Consider the following 17,348-nt stretch of genomic DNA (forward strand, 5'->3'; position numbering starts at 1 on the left):
CATGAATAGTATTGGGTGGTAGAGAGAGAGAACATGACTAGTATTGGGTGGTAGAGAGAGAGAACCTGAATAGTATTGGGTGGTAGAGAGAGAGAACATGAATAGTATTGGGTGGTAGAGAGAGAGAACATGACTAGTATTGGGTGGTAGAGAGAGAACATGACTAGTATTGGGTGGTAGAGAGAGAGAACATGAATAGTATTGGGTGGTAGAGAGAGAACATGAATAGTATTGGGTGGTAGAGAGAGAGAACATGACTAGTATTGGGTAGTAGAGAGAGAGAACATGACCAGTATTGGGTGGTAGAGAGAGAGAACATGACCAGTATTGGGTGGGAGAGAGAGAGAACATGAATAGTATTGGGTGGTAGAGAGAGAACATGAATAGTATTGGGTGGTAGAGAGAGAGAGAACATGACTAGTATTGGGTAGTAGAGAGAGAGAACATGACTAGTATTGGGTGGTAGAGAGAGAGAAACATGACCAGTATTGGGTGGGAGAGAGAGAGAACATGAATAGTATTGGGTGGTAGAGAGAGAACATGACTAGTATTGGGTGGTAGAGAGAGAGAACATGACTAGTATTGGGTGGTAGAGAGAGAGAACATGAATAGTATTGGGTGGTAGAGAGAGAACATGAATAGTATTGGGTGGTAGAGAGGAGAGAACATGAATAGTATTGGTGGTAGAGAGGAGAGAACATGAATAGTATTGGGTGGTAGAGAGAGAACATTAATAGTATTGGGTGGTAGAGAGAGAGAGAACATGAATAGTATTGGGTGGTAGAGAGAGAGAGAACATGACTAGTATTGGGTGGTAGAGAGAGAGAGAACATGACTAGTATTGGGTGGTAGAGAGAGAGAGAACATGACTAGTATTGGGTGGTAGAGAGAGAGAACATGACCAGTATTGGGTGGTAGAGAGAGAGAGAACATGAATAGTATTGGGTGGTAGAGAGAGAGAGAACATGAATAGTATTGGGTGGTAGAGAGAGAGAGAACATGACTAGTATTGGGTGGTAGAGAGAGAGAGAGAACATGACTAGTATTGGGTGGTAGAGAGAGAGAACATGACTAGTATTGGGTGGTAGAGAGAGAGAACATGACTAGTATTGGGTGGTAGAGAGAGAGAACATGACTAGTATTGGGTGGTAGAGAGAGAGAACCTGAATAGTATTGGGTGGTAGAGAGAGAGAACATGAATAGTATTGGGTGGTAGAGAGAGAGAACATGACTAGTATTGGGTGGTAGAGAGAGAACATGAATAGTGTGGGTGGTAGAGAGAGAACATGACTAGTATTGGGTGGTAGAGAGAGAGAACATGAATAGTATTGGGTGGTAGAGAGAGAACATGAATAGTATTGGGTGGTAGAGAGAGAGAACATGACTAGTATTGGGTGGTAGAGAGAGAGAACCTGAATAGTATTGGGTGGTAGAGAGAGAGAACATGAATAGTATTGGGTGGTAGAGAGAGAGAACATGACTAGTATTGGGTGGTAGAGAGAGAGAACATGAATAGTGTGGGTGGTAGAGAGAGAACATGACTAGTATTGGGTGGTAGAGAGAGAGAACATGAATAGTATTGGGTGGTAGAGAGAGAACATGAATAGTATTGGGTGGTAGAGAGAGAGAACATGACTAGTATTGGGTAGTAGAGAGAGAGAACATGACCAGTATTGGGTGGTAGAGAGAGAGAACATGACCAGTATTGGGTGGGAGAGAGAGAACATGAATAGTATTGGGTGGTAGAGAGAGAACATGAATAGTATTGGGTGGTAGAGAGAGAGAGAACATGACTAGTATTGGGTAGTAGAGAGAGAGAACATGACTAGTATTGGGTGGTAGAGAGAGAGAGAACATGACCAGTATTGGGTGGGAGAGAGAGAGAACATGAATAGTATTGGGTGGTAGAGAGAGAACATGACTAGTATTGGGTGGTAGAGAGAGAGAGAACATGACTAGTATTGGGTGGTAGAGAGAGAGAACATGAATAGTATTGGGTGGTAGAGAGAGAACATGAATAGTATTGGGTGGTAGAGAGGAGAGAACATGAATAGTATTGGTGGTAGAGAGGAGAGAACATGAATAGTATTGGGTGGTAGAGAGAGAACATTAATAGTATTGGGTGGTAGAGAGAGAGAGAACATGAATAGTATTGGGTGGTAGAGAGAGAGAGAACATGACTAGTATTGGGTGGTAGAGAGAGAGAGAACATGACTAGTATTGGGTGGTAGAGAGAGAGAGAACATGACTAGTATTGGGTGGTAGAGAGAGAGAACATGACTAGTATTGGGTGGTAGAGAGAGAGAACATGACTAGTATTGGGTGGTAGAGAGAGAGAACATGACTAGTATTGGGTGGTAGAGAGAGAGAACATGAATAGTATTGGGTGGTAGAGAGAGAGAACATGAATAGTATTGGGTGGTAGAGAGAGAGAACATGAATAGTATTGGGTGGTAGAGAGAGAGAACATGAATAGTATTGGGTGGTAGAGAGAGAGAACATGAATAGTGTGGGTGGTAGAGAGAGAACATGACTAGTATTGGGTGGTAGAGAGAGAACATGAATAGTATTGGGTGGTAGAGAGAGAACATGAATAGTATTGGGTGGTAGAGAGAGAACATGACTAGTATTGGGTGGTAGAGAGAGAGAACATGACTAGTATTGGGTGGTAGAGAGAGAGAACATGACTAGTATTGGGTGGTAGAGAGAGAGAACATGACTAGTATTGGGTGGTAGAGAGAGAGAACATGAATAGTATTGGGTGGTAGAGAGAGAGAACATGAATAGTATTGGGTGGTAGAGAGAGAACATGAATAGTATTGGGTGGTAGAGAGAGAGAGAACATGAATAGTATTGGGTGGTAGAGAGAGAGAACATGAATAGTATTGGGTGGTAGAGAGAGAGAACATGAATAGTGTGGGTGGTAGAGAGAGAACATGACCAGTATTGGGTGGGAGAGAGAGAACATGAATAGTATTGGGTGGTAGAGAGAGAACATGACTAGTATTGGGTGGTAGAGAGAGAGAACATGACCAGTATTGGGTGGGAGAGAGAGAACATGAATAGTATTGGGTGGTAGAGAGAGAACATGACTAGTATTGGGTGGTAGAGAGAGAGAACATGAATAGTATTGGGTGGTAGAGAGAGAGAACATGAATAGTATTGGGTGGTAGAGAGAGAGAACATGAATAGTATTGGGTGGTAGAGAGAGAGAACATGACTAGTATTGGCTGGTAGAGAGAGAGAACATGACTAGTATTGGCTGGTAGAGAGAGAGAACATGAATAGGATTGGGTGGTAGAGAGAGAGAACATGAATAGTATTGGGTGGTAGAGAGAGAGAACATGAATAGTGTTGGGTGGTAGAGAGAGAGAACATGAATAGTATTGGGTGGTAGAGAGAGAGAACATGAATAGTGTGGGTGGTAGAGAGAGAACATGACTAGTATTGGGTGGTAGAGAGAGAACATGAATAGTATTGGGTGGTAGAGAGAGAACATGAATAGTATTGGGTGGTAGAGAGAGAACATGAATAGTATTGGGTGGTAGAGAGAGAGAACATGACTAGTATTGGGTGGTAGAGAGAGAGAACATGACTAGTATTGGGTGGTAGAGAGAGAGAGAACATGACTAGTATTGGGTGGTAGAGAGAGAGAACATGAATAGTATTGGGTGGTAGAGAGGAGAGAACATGAATAGTATTGGGTGGTAGAGAGAGAGAACATGAATAGTATTGGGTGGTAGAGAGAGAGAACATGAATAGTATTGGGTGGTAGAGAGAGAACATGACTAGTATTGGGTGGTAGAGAGAGAGAACATGACCAGTATTGGGTGGTAGAGAGAGAGAACATGACCAGTATTGGGTGGTAGAGAGAGAACATGAATACTATTGGATGGTAGAGAGAGAGAGAACATGAATAGTATTGGGTGGTAGAGAGAGAGAACATGAATAGTATTGGGTGGTAGAGAGAGAACATGAATAGTATTGGGTGGTAGAGAGAGAGAACATGACTAGTATTGGGTGGTAGAGAGAGAGAACATGAATAGTATTGGGTGGTAGAGAGAGAGAACATGAATAGTATTGGGTGGTAGAGAGGAGAGAACATGAATAGTATTGGGTGGTAGAGAGAGAACATGACTAGTATTGGGTGGTAGAGAGAGAACATGAATAGTATTGGGTGGTAGAGAGAGAGAACATGACTAGTATTGGGTGATAGAGAGAGAGAACATGACCAGTATTGGGTGGTAGAGAGGAGAGAACATGAATAGTATTGGGTGGTAGAGAGGAGAGAACATGAATAGTATTGGGTGGTAGAGAGAGAACATGACTAGTATTGGGTGGTAGAGAGAGAACATGAATAGTATTGGGTGGTAGAGAGAGAGAACATGAATAGTATTGGGTGGTAGAGAGAGAGAACATGAATAGTATTGGGTGGTAGAGAGAGAGAACATGAATAGTATTGGGTGGTAGAGAGAGAGAACATGAATAGTATTGGGTGGTAGAGAGAGAACATGAATAGTATTGGGTGGTAGAGAGAGAGAACATGAATAGTATGGGTGGTAGAGAGAGAGAACATGAATAGTATTGGGTGGTAGAGAGAGAGAACATGAATAGTATTGGGTGGTAGAGAGAGAACATTAATAGTATGGGTGGTAGAGAGAGAGAACATGAATAGTATTGGGTGGTAGAGAGAGAACATGACTAGTATTGGGTGGTAGAGAGAGAACATGAATAGTATGGGTGGTAGAGAGAGAACATTAATAGTATGGGTGGTAGAGAGAGAACATTAATAGTATTGGGTGGTCCATTATTCCACTCCTCTATGGGAACTTTGTATCATTTAGAAAAGCCATGGAGTTGTCTTAGTGTCTCAGAAAACAGTTGGTTATCAATGTTCAGACTACGTTTCCTCACATCCTACCCACTCGCCTCCTTTTAACCACAAGGTTGCTTCTCCTCAGACCTTCAATGTTGTTTTATTTATTTTTATACCAGAAATAAAATTCACTTAAATGTGTTGAGTACAAGGAATCAAGGAAAGATCAATTGAGAGAGCCCTGGTCCAACTTTTTGCATTACGTGACTGCTATTAGTTTCTGTCAAACAGATAAATGACAGGACAGAGACATGCCCCAACATCACACCCCTTCTCGACATCGTGTGTGTCCTTTGCACCCGTGGTTCTCCAGAAATTAGTGCACGTCCAGACTCACACCACATGCATCTTGCAAAGCGAGATAGGGGTTAGGAGCTAGGGGCACGTCCAGACTCACACCACATGCATCTTGCAAAGCGAGCTAGGGGTTAGGAGCTAGGGACACGTCCAGACTCACACCACATGCATCTTGCAAAGCGAGCTAGGGGTTAGGAGCTAGGGGTTAGGAGCACATCAGACAGCAAACAATTGCCCTAGAACCATTCCATTCCTCTGCACATCCTAAAGGGCCTTTGATATGATATTCATAACGTTGTTGTTACATAAAGCGAATAATAACCGCTTGTACAGAAAGCAGCTAGGAGGACTCTGTTATGGTCACGGGAAAGTGGTAGTTTGTGTGTCCGTGCTAATATAGAATACGCCCCAAATGGCACAATCACTACATATAGAATATAGTGCCATTTGGGACGCAATTAGGCCATACTTCAGTAGCTAGTCAGTAGTACCTACAACCTCGGGATCAGCGACAATCAGCTATTGAGTTCTAGCTGGAGGGGGGAGAGAGAGTACCACGAAACAAGCCAGGAGAATGTTGAAATAATTCTCCCTGTCAAGCAGAGAGAAAACCGAGTGAACAACGACAGCTAACTAATGTTATCTAGTTCTGTTTTAGATGTAACAACAGTACCCGGTCAGGTGCCCATTCGTGTATGTTCAACATCCGCCCGGAACAGCTGACAAAATAGCGGACAGGGAAAGAGCGACACAAACAAGCACTAATAAATAGATATTGTTGACTAGCTATCTGCTTGTTTTCTTTCCAGACCTAGGGCTTTAAAAACAACGGAAGTTCATACCTTCTATCGATTTAGATGCGTTTCTGGCGTCATTCACGCGAGGCTGGCAGGTGGACAAAATACCGAGCAAGACAAATTCATGCATTTAGAATTTGTTTATCCCAATATTTCAAAAGCTTTCCCCAAGTCAGATCAGTCCCCCCACTCGACAACCGGATGGACTGTCGGGCACTTCCTATAAAAACACGTTTGTCGCGGGAGTTGATGGGAAATGTAGTTCCTACTAAAAACATTGCTCGACGAAGCAAGAGGTGTCGAGTTAAAAATGTAACATTTGTTTAATGTTCTAGCTAGTCTTAACGTGCCTGTCGTTTGAAAATTAAATCAATAACCCTAGTAGGTCACGTTTCAATATCCATCAATAGTACTTGGAAAATGTTACCAAAACTTATATACATGTGTTTTAGCTAGCTAACCAGATTATCACTAAAATAGCTAACAAGCTAATGTTGTTAGCCACGGTCCGTCCCACTTGCAGCACAGCTGTCTCCTATGCTTTCCACTGTTTTAAAAATGACCTCGCCTTATTTCGTTGAGAGTACCGCGGTCATCACTCGGAGCGGTAACAAGACCGTGCCCCGTGCCGGTTTAGCCACGACGTTAAAAACTAGGATGGAGAGGAGAGTGTTGAGGGCGCACGTGAAACAGGAGGAAGAAGATTCGAGCGTATCTAATCAGAGTTTGGGACGAGACGCTTCAGGTATGAATCCGTTTTATCACAACATTGCCCTTCTGACATTTACAAACTGAAGCAATGTCTTGCTGCATGATTGAGGGACTTTCAGATGGGACAAGCTGTAGCCTAAAACAACTAAGAGATGACGACAGTTTTCAGAGAAAGAAAGCCTATGGCCTGGCTATATGCACACAGTCTGAATACGCCCCTAATTAATCTTTGACACAGGTGACGATGACGTCTACTACTTCCTGTATGTTCAGTTGTTCTGTACATGAAGAATGTGACATCATTTCTGTATGCCTCAGAATGTTCAGCACACCTCATCACTCAACTTCTGTCCCCCGCCCCTACTTTACCTTGCAGATATTGGCTCCTCTAGGTTCCGTCGCTCATCCTTCGGCCAATCACAAGCTGAGCCAGACAAAGCCCTGTCCCTGTTACCACTGGCACCCATCCTGCGCAGGAGGCGGGGCCAGGTGAAGGTGGAATACGATGGGAAGGAGGAGCCTAAACACTGGGAGCCTCCTGATTGGAGCAAGCAGCTGGGTCATGTGCGTCAGATGAGGAGCGCCAGGGACGCTCCTGTTGACCTCATGGGGGCGGAGAAATGCTACGACACACACGCCCCTGATGAGGTGGGTGAGACCCCAATGGTTTCTGTCTCTCTGTCGTACACCCCCCACTACCGCTTTGCTCCTCTCCCCTCCTCTCTCCCCCTCTTACCTCCCCACCTACACCCTGGCCACTGCCTCCCCCTCTGTCCGCTCCCTCATCCTCTCCGGGTCAGAGGTGGACCAGCCCCTGCTACCCCCTGCTCCGTGCCGTCCACACATTCTTCCCCGGTATCATGAACCTCCTGTTGACCTACCAAGAGACCGCTTCCTGCCTCGGCTCCTCCCTCTCCCACGCCCTCACCTTCCCCGAGTTCGCCCTAGCCTTCTCCTGCTTCACAGAGGTTGTGACTTCAGTCCACCCCGCCGGGCAGAGGGAGCTCAACGGTTACCTGTCCGTCGTCTCTGACCTGGCATTCACCTGGGGTAGAGACCTGATCTACACCTGGGGTAGAGACCTGGCATTCACCTGGGGTAGAGACCTGGCATTCACCTGGGGTAGAGACCTGATCTACACCTGGGGTAGAGACCTGGCATTCACCTGGGGTAGAGACCTGGCATTCACCTGGGGTAGAGACCTGATCTACACCTGGGGTAGAGACCTGATCTACACCTGGGGTAGAGACCTGATCTACACCTGGGGTAGAGACCTGATCTACACTGGGGGTAGAGACCTGATCTACACTGGGGGTAGAGACCTGATCTACACTGGGGGTAGAGACCTGATCTACACCTGTGGGGTAGAGACCTGATCTACACCTGGGGGCGGAGACCTGATCTACACCTGGGGGGCGGAGACCTGATCTACACCTGGGGGCGGAGACCTGATCTACACCTGGGGTAGAGACCTGATCTACACCTGGGGGCAGAGACCTGATCTACACCTGGGGGCGGAGACCTGATCTACACCCGTGGGGCGGAGACCTGATCTACACCCGGGGGGCGGAGACCTGATCTAGACCCGGGGGGCGGAGACCTGATCTAGACCCGGGGGGCGGAGACCTGATCTAGACCCGGGGGGCGGAGACCTGATCTACACCCGGGGGGCGGAGACCTGATCTACACCCGGGGGGCGGAGACCTGATCTACACCCGGGGGGCGGAGACCTGATCTACACCCGGGGGGCGGAGACCTGATCTAGACCCGGGGGGCGGAGACCTGATCTAGACCCGGGGGGCGGAGACCTGATCTAGACCCGGGGGGCGGAGACCTGATCTAGACCCAGGGGGCGGAGACCTGATCTACACCTACCACTGTAGAGGCTACACCAGGGCTTTGTGCATTTTGACCCTATATTTTGCCCCTAAAGTAATGTAGGAGGTTGAGGGAGCTCCGCTCTCCCCCCCAAAAATACCCCTGAAAATAGTCAATTGGGGCAAAATAGGCCCTCTAAATCGACCAATTTTTTTTTTTTTTCTCTCCCCACCCCTGTAGGTTCTCTGCCCACTGTGCTGCTGTACTGCAGCAACTCGACCAGCAGGTCTACTGGGGGGTTAGAAACCAACAGATGTACTTCCAGGTCATTACTGGTCACAAACCTCTCACCTGCGGCAGGTGTAACTCACTGGAGCACGAGATGTTTCGCTGTCTGTCAAAGACCACAGGAATCTATGTAGGCCTAAGTAGTACTGGTCAGGATCTATGTAGGCCTATGTAGTACTGGTCAGGATCTATGTAGGCCTATGTAGTACTGGTCAGGATCTATGTAGGCCTATGTAGTACTGGTCAGGATCTATGTAGGCCTATGTAGTACTGGTCAGGATCTATGTAGGCCTATGTAGTACTGGTCAGGATCTATGTAGGCCTATGTAGTACTGGTCAGGATCTATGTAGGCCTATGTAGTACTGGCCAGGGTCTATGTAGGATTATGTAGTTCTGGTCAGGATCTTAAAAATAAATAAAACAATTATTTAACCTTTATTTAACCAGGTAGGCAAGTTGAGAAGATAAAAGTACTGGTCAGGATCTATGTAGGTCTATGTAGTACTGGTCAGGATCTATGTAGGTCTATGTAGTACTGGCCAGGGTCTATGTAGGATTATGTAGTTCTGGTCAGGATCTTAAAAATAAATAAAACAATTATTTAACCTTTATTTAACCAGATAGGCAAGTTGAGAAGATAAAAGTACTGGTCAGGATCTATGTAGGACTGGTCAGGATCTATGTAGGTCTATGTAGTACTGGTCAGGATCTATGTAGGTCTATGTAGTACTTGTCAGGATCTTTGTAGACCTGATGAAGGATTATGTATTGGTAATGCCACGATGTAACACTGGTCATGACAATATGTAACACACAAAGGGCTCATTCCTGACACATACAGTATGTTGTCTGTGCCAATCACACAAACTCCTTTTCCACGGCTGGTGGTGACTGTTTCCTGTAGGACGTTAGAACACACAGAGGTAGTAGCAGGGTTCCACCAGTAGAACAAGATGAACCCTGCAGGTAGAACAGTAGAATACACAGAGGTAGTAGCAGGGTTCCACCAGTAGAACAAGATGAACCCTGCAGGTAGAACAGTAGAATACACAGAAGTAGTAGCAGGGTTCCACCACTAGATGAACCCTGCAGGTAGAACAGCAGAACCCACAGAAGTAGTAGCAGGGTTCCACCACTAGATGAACCCTGCAGGTAGAACAGCAGAACACAGAGGTAGTAGCAGGATTCCACCACTAGATGAACCCTGCAGGTAGAACAGCAGAACACACAGAGGTAGTAGCAGGGTTCCACCACTAGATGAACCCTGCAGGTAGAACAGCAGAACACACAGAGGTAGTAGCAGGGTTCCACCACTAGATGAACCCTGCAGGTAGAACAGCAGAACACACAGAGGTAGTAGCAGGATTCCACCACTAGATGAACCCTGCAGGTAGAACAGCAGAACACACAGAGGTAGTAGCAGGGTTCCACCACTAGATGAACCCTGCAGGTAGAACAGCAGAACACACAGAGGTAGTAGCAGGGTTCCACCACTAGATGAACCCTGCAGGTAGAACAGCAGAGTGCCCATTAGAGGTGGAGGGGTTCTCCAGAGCAGGGTCAGAAGGCTGTAGATCTGATTTATGTTCCAGGATAAAGGTGAAATACATCCAGCACTATAAAAGGAGGATGTGGAACTGCAGTTATGTCACTGGATATGATTTGTTATGAGCTTACGAAACAAACAGTGCAACAGTGTTGGGGATGGGAGATGGGCCGAGCTAGCTGGGGTGTATTCATTAGGAACCAAACAGAACTAGGCAGAACTTAGCTGAATTTGTCCAATAGAAACACTTGATTTCGCTGCAGTACGTTTCCCGCTGGAAAACTTTTTGCTACAGTGTGCGACTAATTAATACATCCCAAGCTGTTTTCATGAGGCCAGTTCAATCAGGCTTTACCACCATGACAGACAAGGATATACAAGTTAGATGTTACGTGACATGTTAGTTATGCACACCTGTTCTCCCACCAGGAGTGATGAGTCAACCTCATTCTGAGAGTGGAGACCTCTTTAGAAACAGTGTACGCCTACTGAACAGGGTAGCCTAGTGGTTAGAGCGTTGGACTAGTAACCGGAAGGTTGCAAGTTCAAACCCCCGAGCTGACAAGGTACAAATCTGTCGTTCTGCCCCTGAACAGGCAGTTAACCCGCTGTTCCCAGGCCGTCATTGAAAATAAGAATTTGTTCTTAACTGACTTGCCTGGTTAAATAAAGGTTAAAAAAAAACACTCCATTTTAACACAAGGCATACTAGCAAAGGAGATACTTTTGGTTATGTAATGTGTGTGGACACCTGCTCATTGAACATCTCATTCCAAAAAAAATAAATCACAAAGGTGTTCGATGGGGTTGAGGTCAGGGCTATGTGCATGCCAGTCAAGTTCTTCCACATTGATCTACACTCTGTATGGGCCTCGCTTTGTGCACAGGGGCGTTGTCATGCTAAAACAGGAAAGGGCCTTCCCCAAACTGTTGCCACAAAGTTGGAAGCACAGAATCGTCTAGAATGTCATTGTATGCTGTAGCATTGAGATTTCCCTTCACTAGAACTAAGGGGCCCGATCCATTAAAAACAGCCCCAGCTACCCAGCAGGTAGCGTTTTCCTGGCATCCGCCAAACCCAGATTCGTCCATTGGGACTGCCAGATGGTGAAGTGTGATTCATCACTCCAGAGAACGCGTTTCCACTGCTCCAGCCGACGCTTGGCATTGCACATGGTGATGCTTAGCCATGGAAACCTGTTTCATGAAGCTCCTGACGAACAGTTCTTGTGCTGACGTTGCTTCCAGAGGCAGTTTGGAACTCGGTAGTGAGTGTTGCAACCAAGGACAGATTACTTTTAAATGCTACGCACTCCAGCACTCTGAGGTTCTGTTCTGTGAGCTTGTGTGGCCTACCACTTCGCGGCTGAGCTGTTGTTGCTCCTAGACGTTTCCACTTCACAATAACAGCATTTACAGTTGACCGGGGCAGCTCTAACAAAGCAGATATTTGTTGAACTGACTTTGTTGGAAAAGTGGCATCCTATTCCGGAGCTCTTCTGTAAGGCCATTCTACTGCCAATGTTTGTCTATGGAGATTGCATGGTGGTGTGCTCGATTTTATACACCTGTCAGCAATGGGTGTGGTGAGATAGCCAAATCCACTAGTTTGAAGTGGTGTCCATATACTTGTGTATGTAGTGTAGTTTAATATCTAAAAGATGCCAGATTAAAGACTCTATCCCCTCCCCTCCTCTTCCCCTTCCCATCAAGTGAGACATTACCAGGTCCTGGTCTCTCTAAAGTTGTCTAGCCAGATTAAACACTCTCTCCCCTTCTCCTCATCTCTTCCACCAGGTGCGACGTTACCAGGTGCTGGTGTCTCTGATGTTGTCAAGCCAGACAAGGGACCAGGTGACCAGTGCGGCTCTGCAGAGACTCAGGGCTCATGGCTGTACAGTGGACAACATAGTCAACACTGACGATGACACACTGGGACAACTCATCTACCCTGTCGGCTTTTGGAGGGTAACGCACACTATACACTGCCTTCAAAGTATTCACACCCCTTGACCTTTTCCACATTTTGTTGTGTTACAAAGTGGGATTAAAAATGGATTTAATTGTGTGGGTTATTGGTTGTTGTTCATTGCTAGACAACCATTAGGTCTTGTATTCACACCCCTTGACCTTTTCCACATTTTGTTGTGTTACAAAGTGGGATTAAAAATGGATTTAATTGTGTGGGTTATTGGTTGTTGTTCATTGCTAGACAACCATTAGGTCTTGTATTCACACCCCTTGACCTTTTCCACATTTTGTTGTGTTACAAAGTGGGATTAAAAATGGATTTAATTGTGTGGGTTATTGGTTGTTGTTCGTTGCTAGACAACCATTAGGTCTTGTATTCACACCCCTTGACCTTTTCCACATTTTGTTGTGTTACAAAGTGGGATTAAAAATGGATTTAATTGTGTGGGTTATTGGTTGTTGTTCGTTGCTAGACAACCATTAGGTCTTGTATTCACACCCCTTGACCTTTTCCACATTTTGTTGTGTTACAAAGTGGGATTAAAAATGATTTAATTGTGTGGGTTATTGGTTGTTGTTCGTTGCTAGACAACCATTAGGTCTTGTATTCACACCCCTTGACCTTTTCCACATTTTGTTGTGTTACAAAGTGGGATTAAAAATGGATTTAATTGTGTGGGTTATTGGTTGTTGTTCGTTGCTAGACAACCATTAGGTCTTGTATTCACACCCTTGACCTTTTCCACATTTTGTTGTGTTACAAAGTGGGATTAAAAATGGATTTAATTGTGTGGGTTATTGGTTGTTGTTCGTTGCTAGACAACCATTAGGTCTTGTATTCACACCCCTTGACCTTTTCCACATTTTGTTGTGTTACAAAGTGGGATTAAAAATGGATTTAATTGTGTGGGTTATTGGTTGTTGTTCGTTGCTAGACGACCATTAGGTCTTGTATTCACACCCCTTGACCTTTTCCACATTTTGTTGTGTTACAAAGTGGGATTAAAAATGGATTTAATTGTGTGGGTTATTGGTTGTTGTTCGTTGCTAGACAACCATTAGGTCTTGTATTCACACCCCTTGACCTTTTCCACATTTTGTTGTGTTACAAAGTGGGATTAAAAATGGATTTAATTGTGTGGGTTATTGGTTGTTGTTCGTTGCTAGACAACCATTAGGTCTTGCCATAGTTTTTTATATTTAAGTCAAAACTGTAACTCGGCAGGAACATTAACTGTCTTCTTGGTAAGCAACTCCAGTGTAGATTTGGCCTTGTGTTTTAGGTTATTGTCCTGCTGAAAGATGAATTAATCTGCCAGGGTCTGGTGGAAAGCATACTGAAGCAGGTTTTCCTCCAGGATTTTGCCTGTGCTTAGCTCCATTCTGTTTATTTTATCCTGAAAAACACTCCTGTCCTTCACAATTAAAAGCATACCCATAATATGATGCAGCCACCACTATCCTTTAAAATATGGAGATTGGTCAACCGTAATATGTTTGAGGCAAATCCAATACAACACAAAAAATGTATTGCTTTGACACATTTTTTTGCAGTATTACTTTAGTGACTTGTTGCAAACAGGATGTATGTTCTGGAGGATTTGTATTCTGTACAGGCTTCCTTCTTTTCACTTGGTCATATATGTTATTGTGGAGTAACTACAATGTTGTTGATCCATCCTCAGTGTTTTATCACAGCCATTAAACTTAGTCACCAGTTGTCTCATGGTGAAATCCCTGAGCAGTTTCCTTCCTCTCCGGCAACTGAGTTGGGAAGGACGCCTGTATCTTTGTAGTGACTGGGTGTATCGACACACCATCCAAAGTGTAATTAATAACTTCATGTTGAAAGAGATATTGAATATCTGCTTTTTATTTTTACCCATCAACCAACTCATCTGCTATACTTTGTGAGACATTGGAAAACCTTCCTAGTTTTTGTGGTTGAATCTGTTTGAAATTCACTACTCGACTGAGGGACCTTACAGATAATTATATGTGTGGGGTACAGAGATGGGCAGTCATTCAAAAGTCATGTTAAACACTATTATTGCACACAGAGTGAGTCAATGCACTTGTTAAGCAAATATTTCCACCTGAAATTATTATTATTAAGTCACAACAAAGGGTTGAATATTTTACTCAAGACATTTCAGCTTTTTATTAATTAATTTGTAAAAGAATAAAAACATCCCACATTATGGGGTATTGTGGGTAGGCCAGTGACAAATCTCAATGTAATCCATTTTAAATTCAGGCTGTACCATGTGGAAAAAGTCAAGGGGTGTGAATACTTATGAATAAAACCTTGATATGTCTTCTCTCCTACCCCCCCTCCTCCAGACCAAGGTGAAGTACCTGAAGCAGACGTCAGTGATGCTCCAGAGGGAGTTTAGAGGGGACATCCCTAACACAGTGGAGGGCCTGGTACGACTACCTGGAGTAGGACCCAAGATGGCTCACCTGGCCATGGACATCGCCTGGCACCAGGTCTCTGGCATAGGTAGGTATGGCTCATATACAGTTTGAAGTCGGAAGTTTACATACAGTTTAGCCAAATATATTTAAAGTTTTTCACAATTCCTGACATTTAATCCTAGTCAAAATTCCCTGTCTTAAGACAGTTAAGATCACCACTTTATTTTAAGAATGTGAAATGTCAGAATAATAGTAGAGGTTTTATTTCTTTCATCACATACCCAGTGGGTCAGAAGTTTACATACACTCAATTATTATTTGGTAGCATTGCCTTTAAATTGTTTAACTTGGGTCAAACATTTCAGGTAGCCTTCCACAAGCTTCCCACAATAAGTTGGGTGAATTTTGGCCCATTCCTGCTGACAGAGCTGGTGTAACGGAGTCAGGTTTGTAGGCCTCCTTGCTCGCACACGCTTTTTCAGTTCTGCCCTCACATTTTCTATGGGATTGAGTTCAGGACTTTGTGATGACCACTCCAATACCTTGACTGTTGCCATTTTGCCACAACTCTGTTTGCTTGGGGTCAGTGTCCATTTGGAAGACCCATTTGTGACCAAGCTTTAACTTCCCGACTGATATCTTGAGATGTTGCTTCAATATATCCACATAATTTTCCATCCTCATGATGCCATCTATTTTGTGAAGTGCACCTGTCCCTCCTGCAGCAAAGCACCCCCACTACATGATGCTGCCACCCCCGTGCTTCACGGTTCTGATGTTCTTCAGCTTGCAAGCCTCCCCCTTTTCCCTCAAAACATAACGATGATCATTTTGGCCAAACAGTTATATTTTTGTTTCATCAGATGGTGTTTATACTTGCGTACTATTGTTTGTACAGATGAACCTGGTACCTTCAGGTGTCTGGGAATTGCTCCCAAGGATGAACCAGACTTGTGGAGGTCTACAATTTTTTTCTGAGGTCTTGGCTGATTTCTTTTGATTTCCCCATGATATCAAGCAGAGGCACTGAGTTTGAAGGTAGGCCTTGAAATACATCCACAGGTACACCTCCAATTGACTCAAATAATGTCAATTAGCATATCAGAAGCTTCTGAAGCCATGACATTTTCTGGAATTTTCCGAGCTGTTTCAAGGCGTAGTCAAGTTAGTGTATGTAAACTTCTGACCCACTGGAATTGTGATACAGTGAATTATAAGTGAAATAATCTGTCTGTAAACAATTGTTGGAAAAATTACTTGTCATGCACAAAGATGTCCCAACCAACTTGCCAAAACTCTAGTTAGTTAAGAAACCTGTTGCGACGAGCCATCCCGGATCCGGGATCGTGAATACAGCCTCAAGCTCATTACCATAACGCAACGTTAACTATTCATGAAAATCTCAAATGAAATGAAATCAATATGCTAGCTCTCAAGCTTAGATTTTTGTTAACAACACTGTCCTCTCAGATTTTCAAAATATGCTTCTCAACCATAGCAAAACAAGCATTTGTGTAACAGTATTGATAGCTAGCGTAGCATTTAGCGTTAGCATTCAGCAGGCAACATTTTCACAAAAAACAGAAAAACATTAAAATAAAATAATTTACCTTTGAAGAACTTCAGATGTTTTCAATGAGGAGACTCTCAGTTAGATAGCAAATGTTCAGTTTTTACAAAAAGATGATTTGTTTAGGAGAAATCGCTCCATTTTCTGCATCACGTTTAGCTACGAAAAAAAGCTGTATCCAGGATTGTGTAAATCTATCCGCAAGCTCATTAGCATAACGCAACGTTAACTATTCATGAAAATCGCAAATGAAATAAATCTATTTGCTCTCAAGCTTAGCCTTTTGTTAACAACACTGTCATCTCAGATTTTCAAAAATATGCTTCTCAACCATAGCTACACAAGCATTTGTGTAACAGTATTGATAGCCTAGCATAGGATTATGCCTGACATTCAGCAAGCAACATTTTCACAAAAACCAGAAAAACATTCAAATAAAATAACTTGGGTACCTTTGGGTAAGAAAAAACCCGAAAATTAAGTAATTAAAACAAACTTTTTTCCAAATTAACTCCATAATATTGACAGAAACATGGCAAACCGATGTTTAGAATCAATCCTCAAGGTGTTTTTCACATATCTATCGACGATAAATCCATCGTGGCAGTTGACTTTCTCTTCTGAAGAAATGGAACGGCGCATGGACCTAAAGAGTACGCAATAATTTCGACACAGGAACAGGACACCGGGCGGACCCCTGGTAAATGTAGTCTCTTATGGTCAATCTTCCAATGATATGCCTACAAATACGTCACAATGCTGCAGACACCTTGGAGAAACGAGCATGTTGTGATGTGGTCTGATCAGGTGCAAAGTGGTAGTTCTATTGGATTATATAGTGGGCGTCTTCTCACGGGATACATTCATTCTACTTTTTTTTTTTTATTGTGTGTGTGGCTGTGTGACACACACGTCCACCGTATCTCCAACCGGCTGGGATGGACGAGAGGTGGGACCAAGAACCCAGAGGAGACACGCAAGGCCCTGGAAGACTGGTTACCAAGGTGACACCACCACTTCCTCTACCCCATCAGGTCACTGGTTAACCAGTGTAA

General features: G+C 44.1%; 2 protein-coding genes across 2 annotated transcripts in view; one reads left to right on the forward strand and one right to left on the reverse strand.

Annotated features, from left to right (window-relative positions):
- LOC135560055 (tuberin-like) overlaps window positions 1-6,167 on the reverse strand; it is a 54,293-nt gene extending 48,126 nt beyond the window's left edge. Inside the window, exon 1 of the mRNA XM_065001082.1 lies at window positions 6,016-6,167. The gene's annotated coding sequence lies outside the window, so the exon portion shown is untranslated. The remainder of the gene's footprint in view (window positions 1-6,015) is intronic.
- A 76-nt stretch (window positions 6,168-6,243) lies between these two features.
- nthl1 (nth-like DNA glycosylase 1) lies at window positions 6,244-17,056 on the forward strand. Its single transcript, XM_065001083.1, has 6 exons — window positions 6,244-6,715; window positions 7,058-7,329; window positions 12,132-12,302; window positions 14,649-14,808; window positions 15,089-15,169; window positions 15,622-17,056. The coding sequence occupies exons 1-6, from the start codon at window positions 6,508-6,510 to the stop codon at window positions 15,699-15,701; spliced, it is 972 nt and encodes a 323-aa protein (XP_064857155.1). The 5' UTR covers window positions 6,244-6,507; the 3' UTR covers window positions 15,702-17,056.
- Window positions 17,057-17,348: the final 292 nt, after the last annotated feature.

The sequence above is a fragment of the Oncorhynchus nerka genome, linkage group LG15, assembly GCF_034236695.1.
Source record: "Oncorhynchus nerka isolate Pitt River linkage group LG15, Oner_Uvic_2.0, whole genome shotgun sequence".
NCBI lineage: Eukaryota > Metazoa > Chordata > Actinopteri > Salmoniformes > Salmonidae > Oncorhynchus > Oncorhynchus nerka.

Bases quoted from the DNA above. Each gene is read 5' to 3' on its own strand.
- nthl1 (XM_065001083.1), top strand. From the start codon at position 6,508: ATGCTTTCCACTGTTTTAAAAATGACCTCGCCTTATTTCGTTGAGAGT. The intron at 7,330-12,131 runs GTGGGTGAGACC...CTCTTCCACCAG, and splicing joins ACACACACGCCCCTGATGAG to GTGCGACGTTACCAGGTGCT. The intron at 15,170-15,621 runs GTTTGTAGGCCT...TTGTTTGTACAG, and splicing joins AGCTGGTGTAACGGAGTCAG to ATGAACCTGGTACCTTCAGG.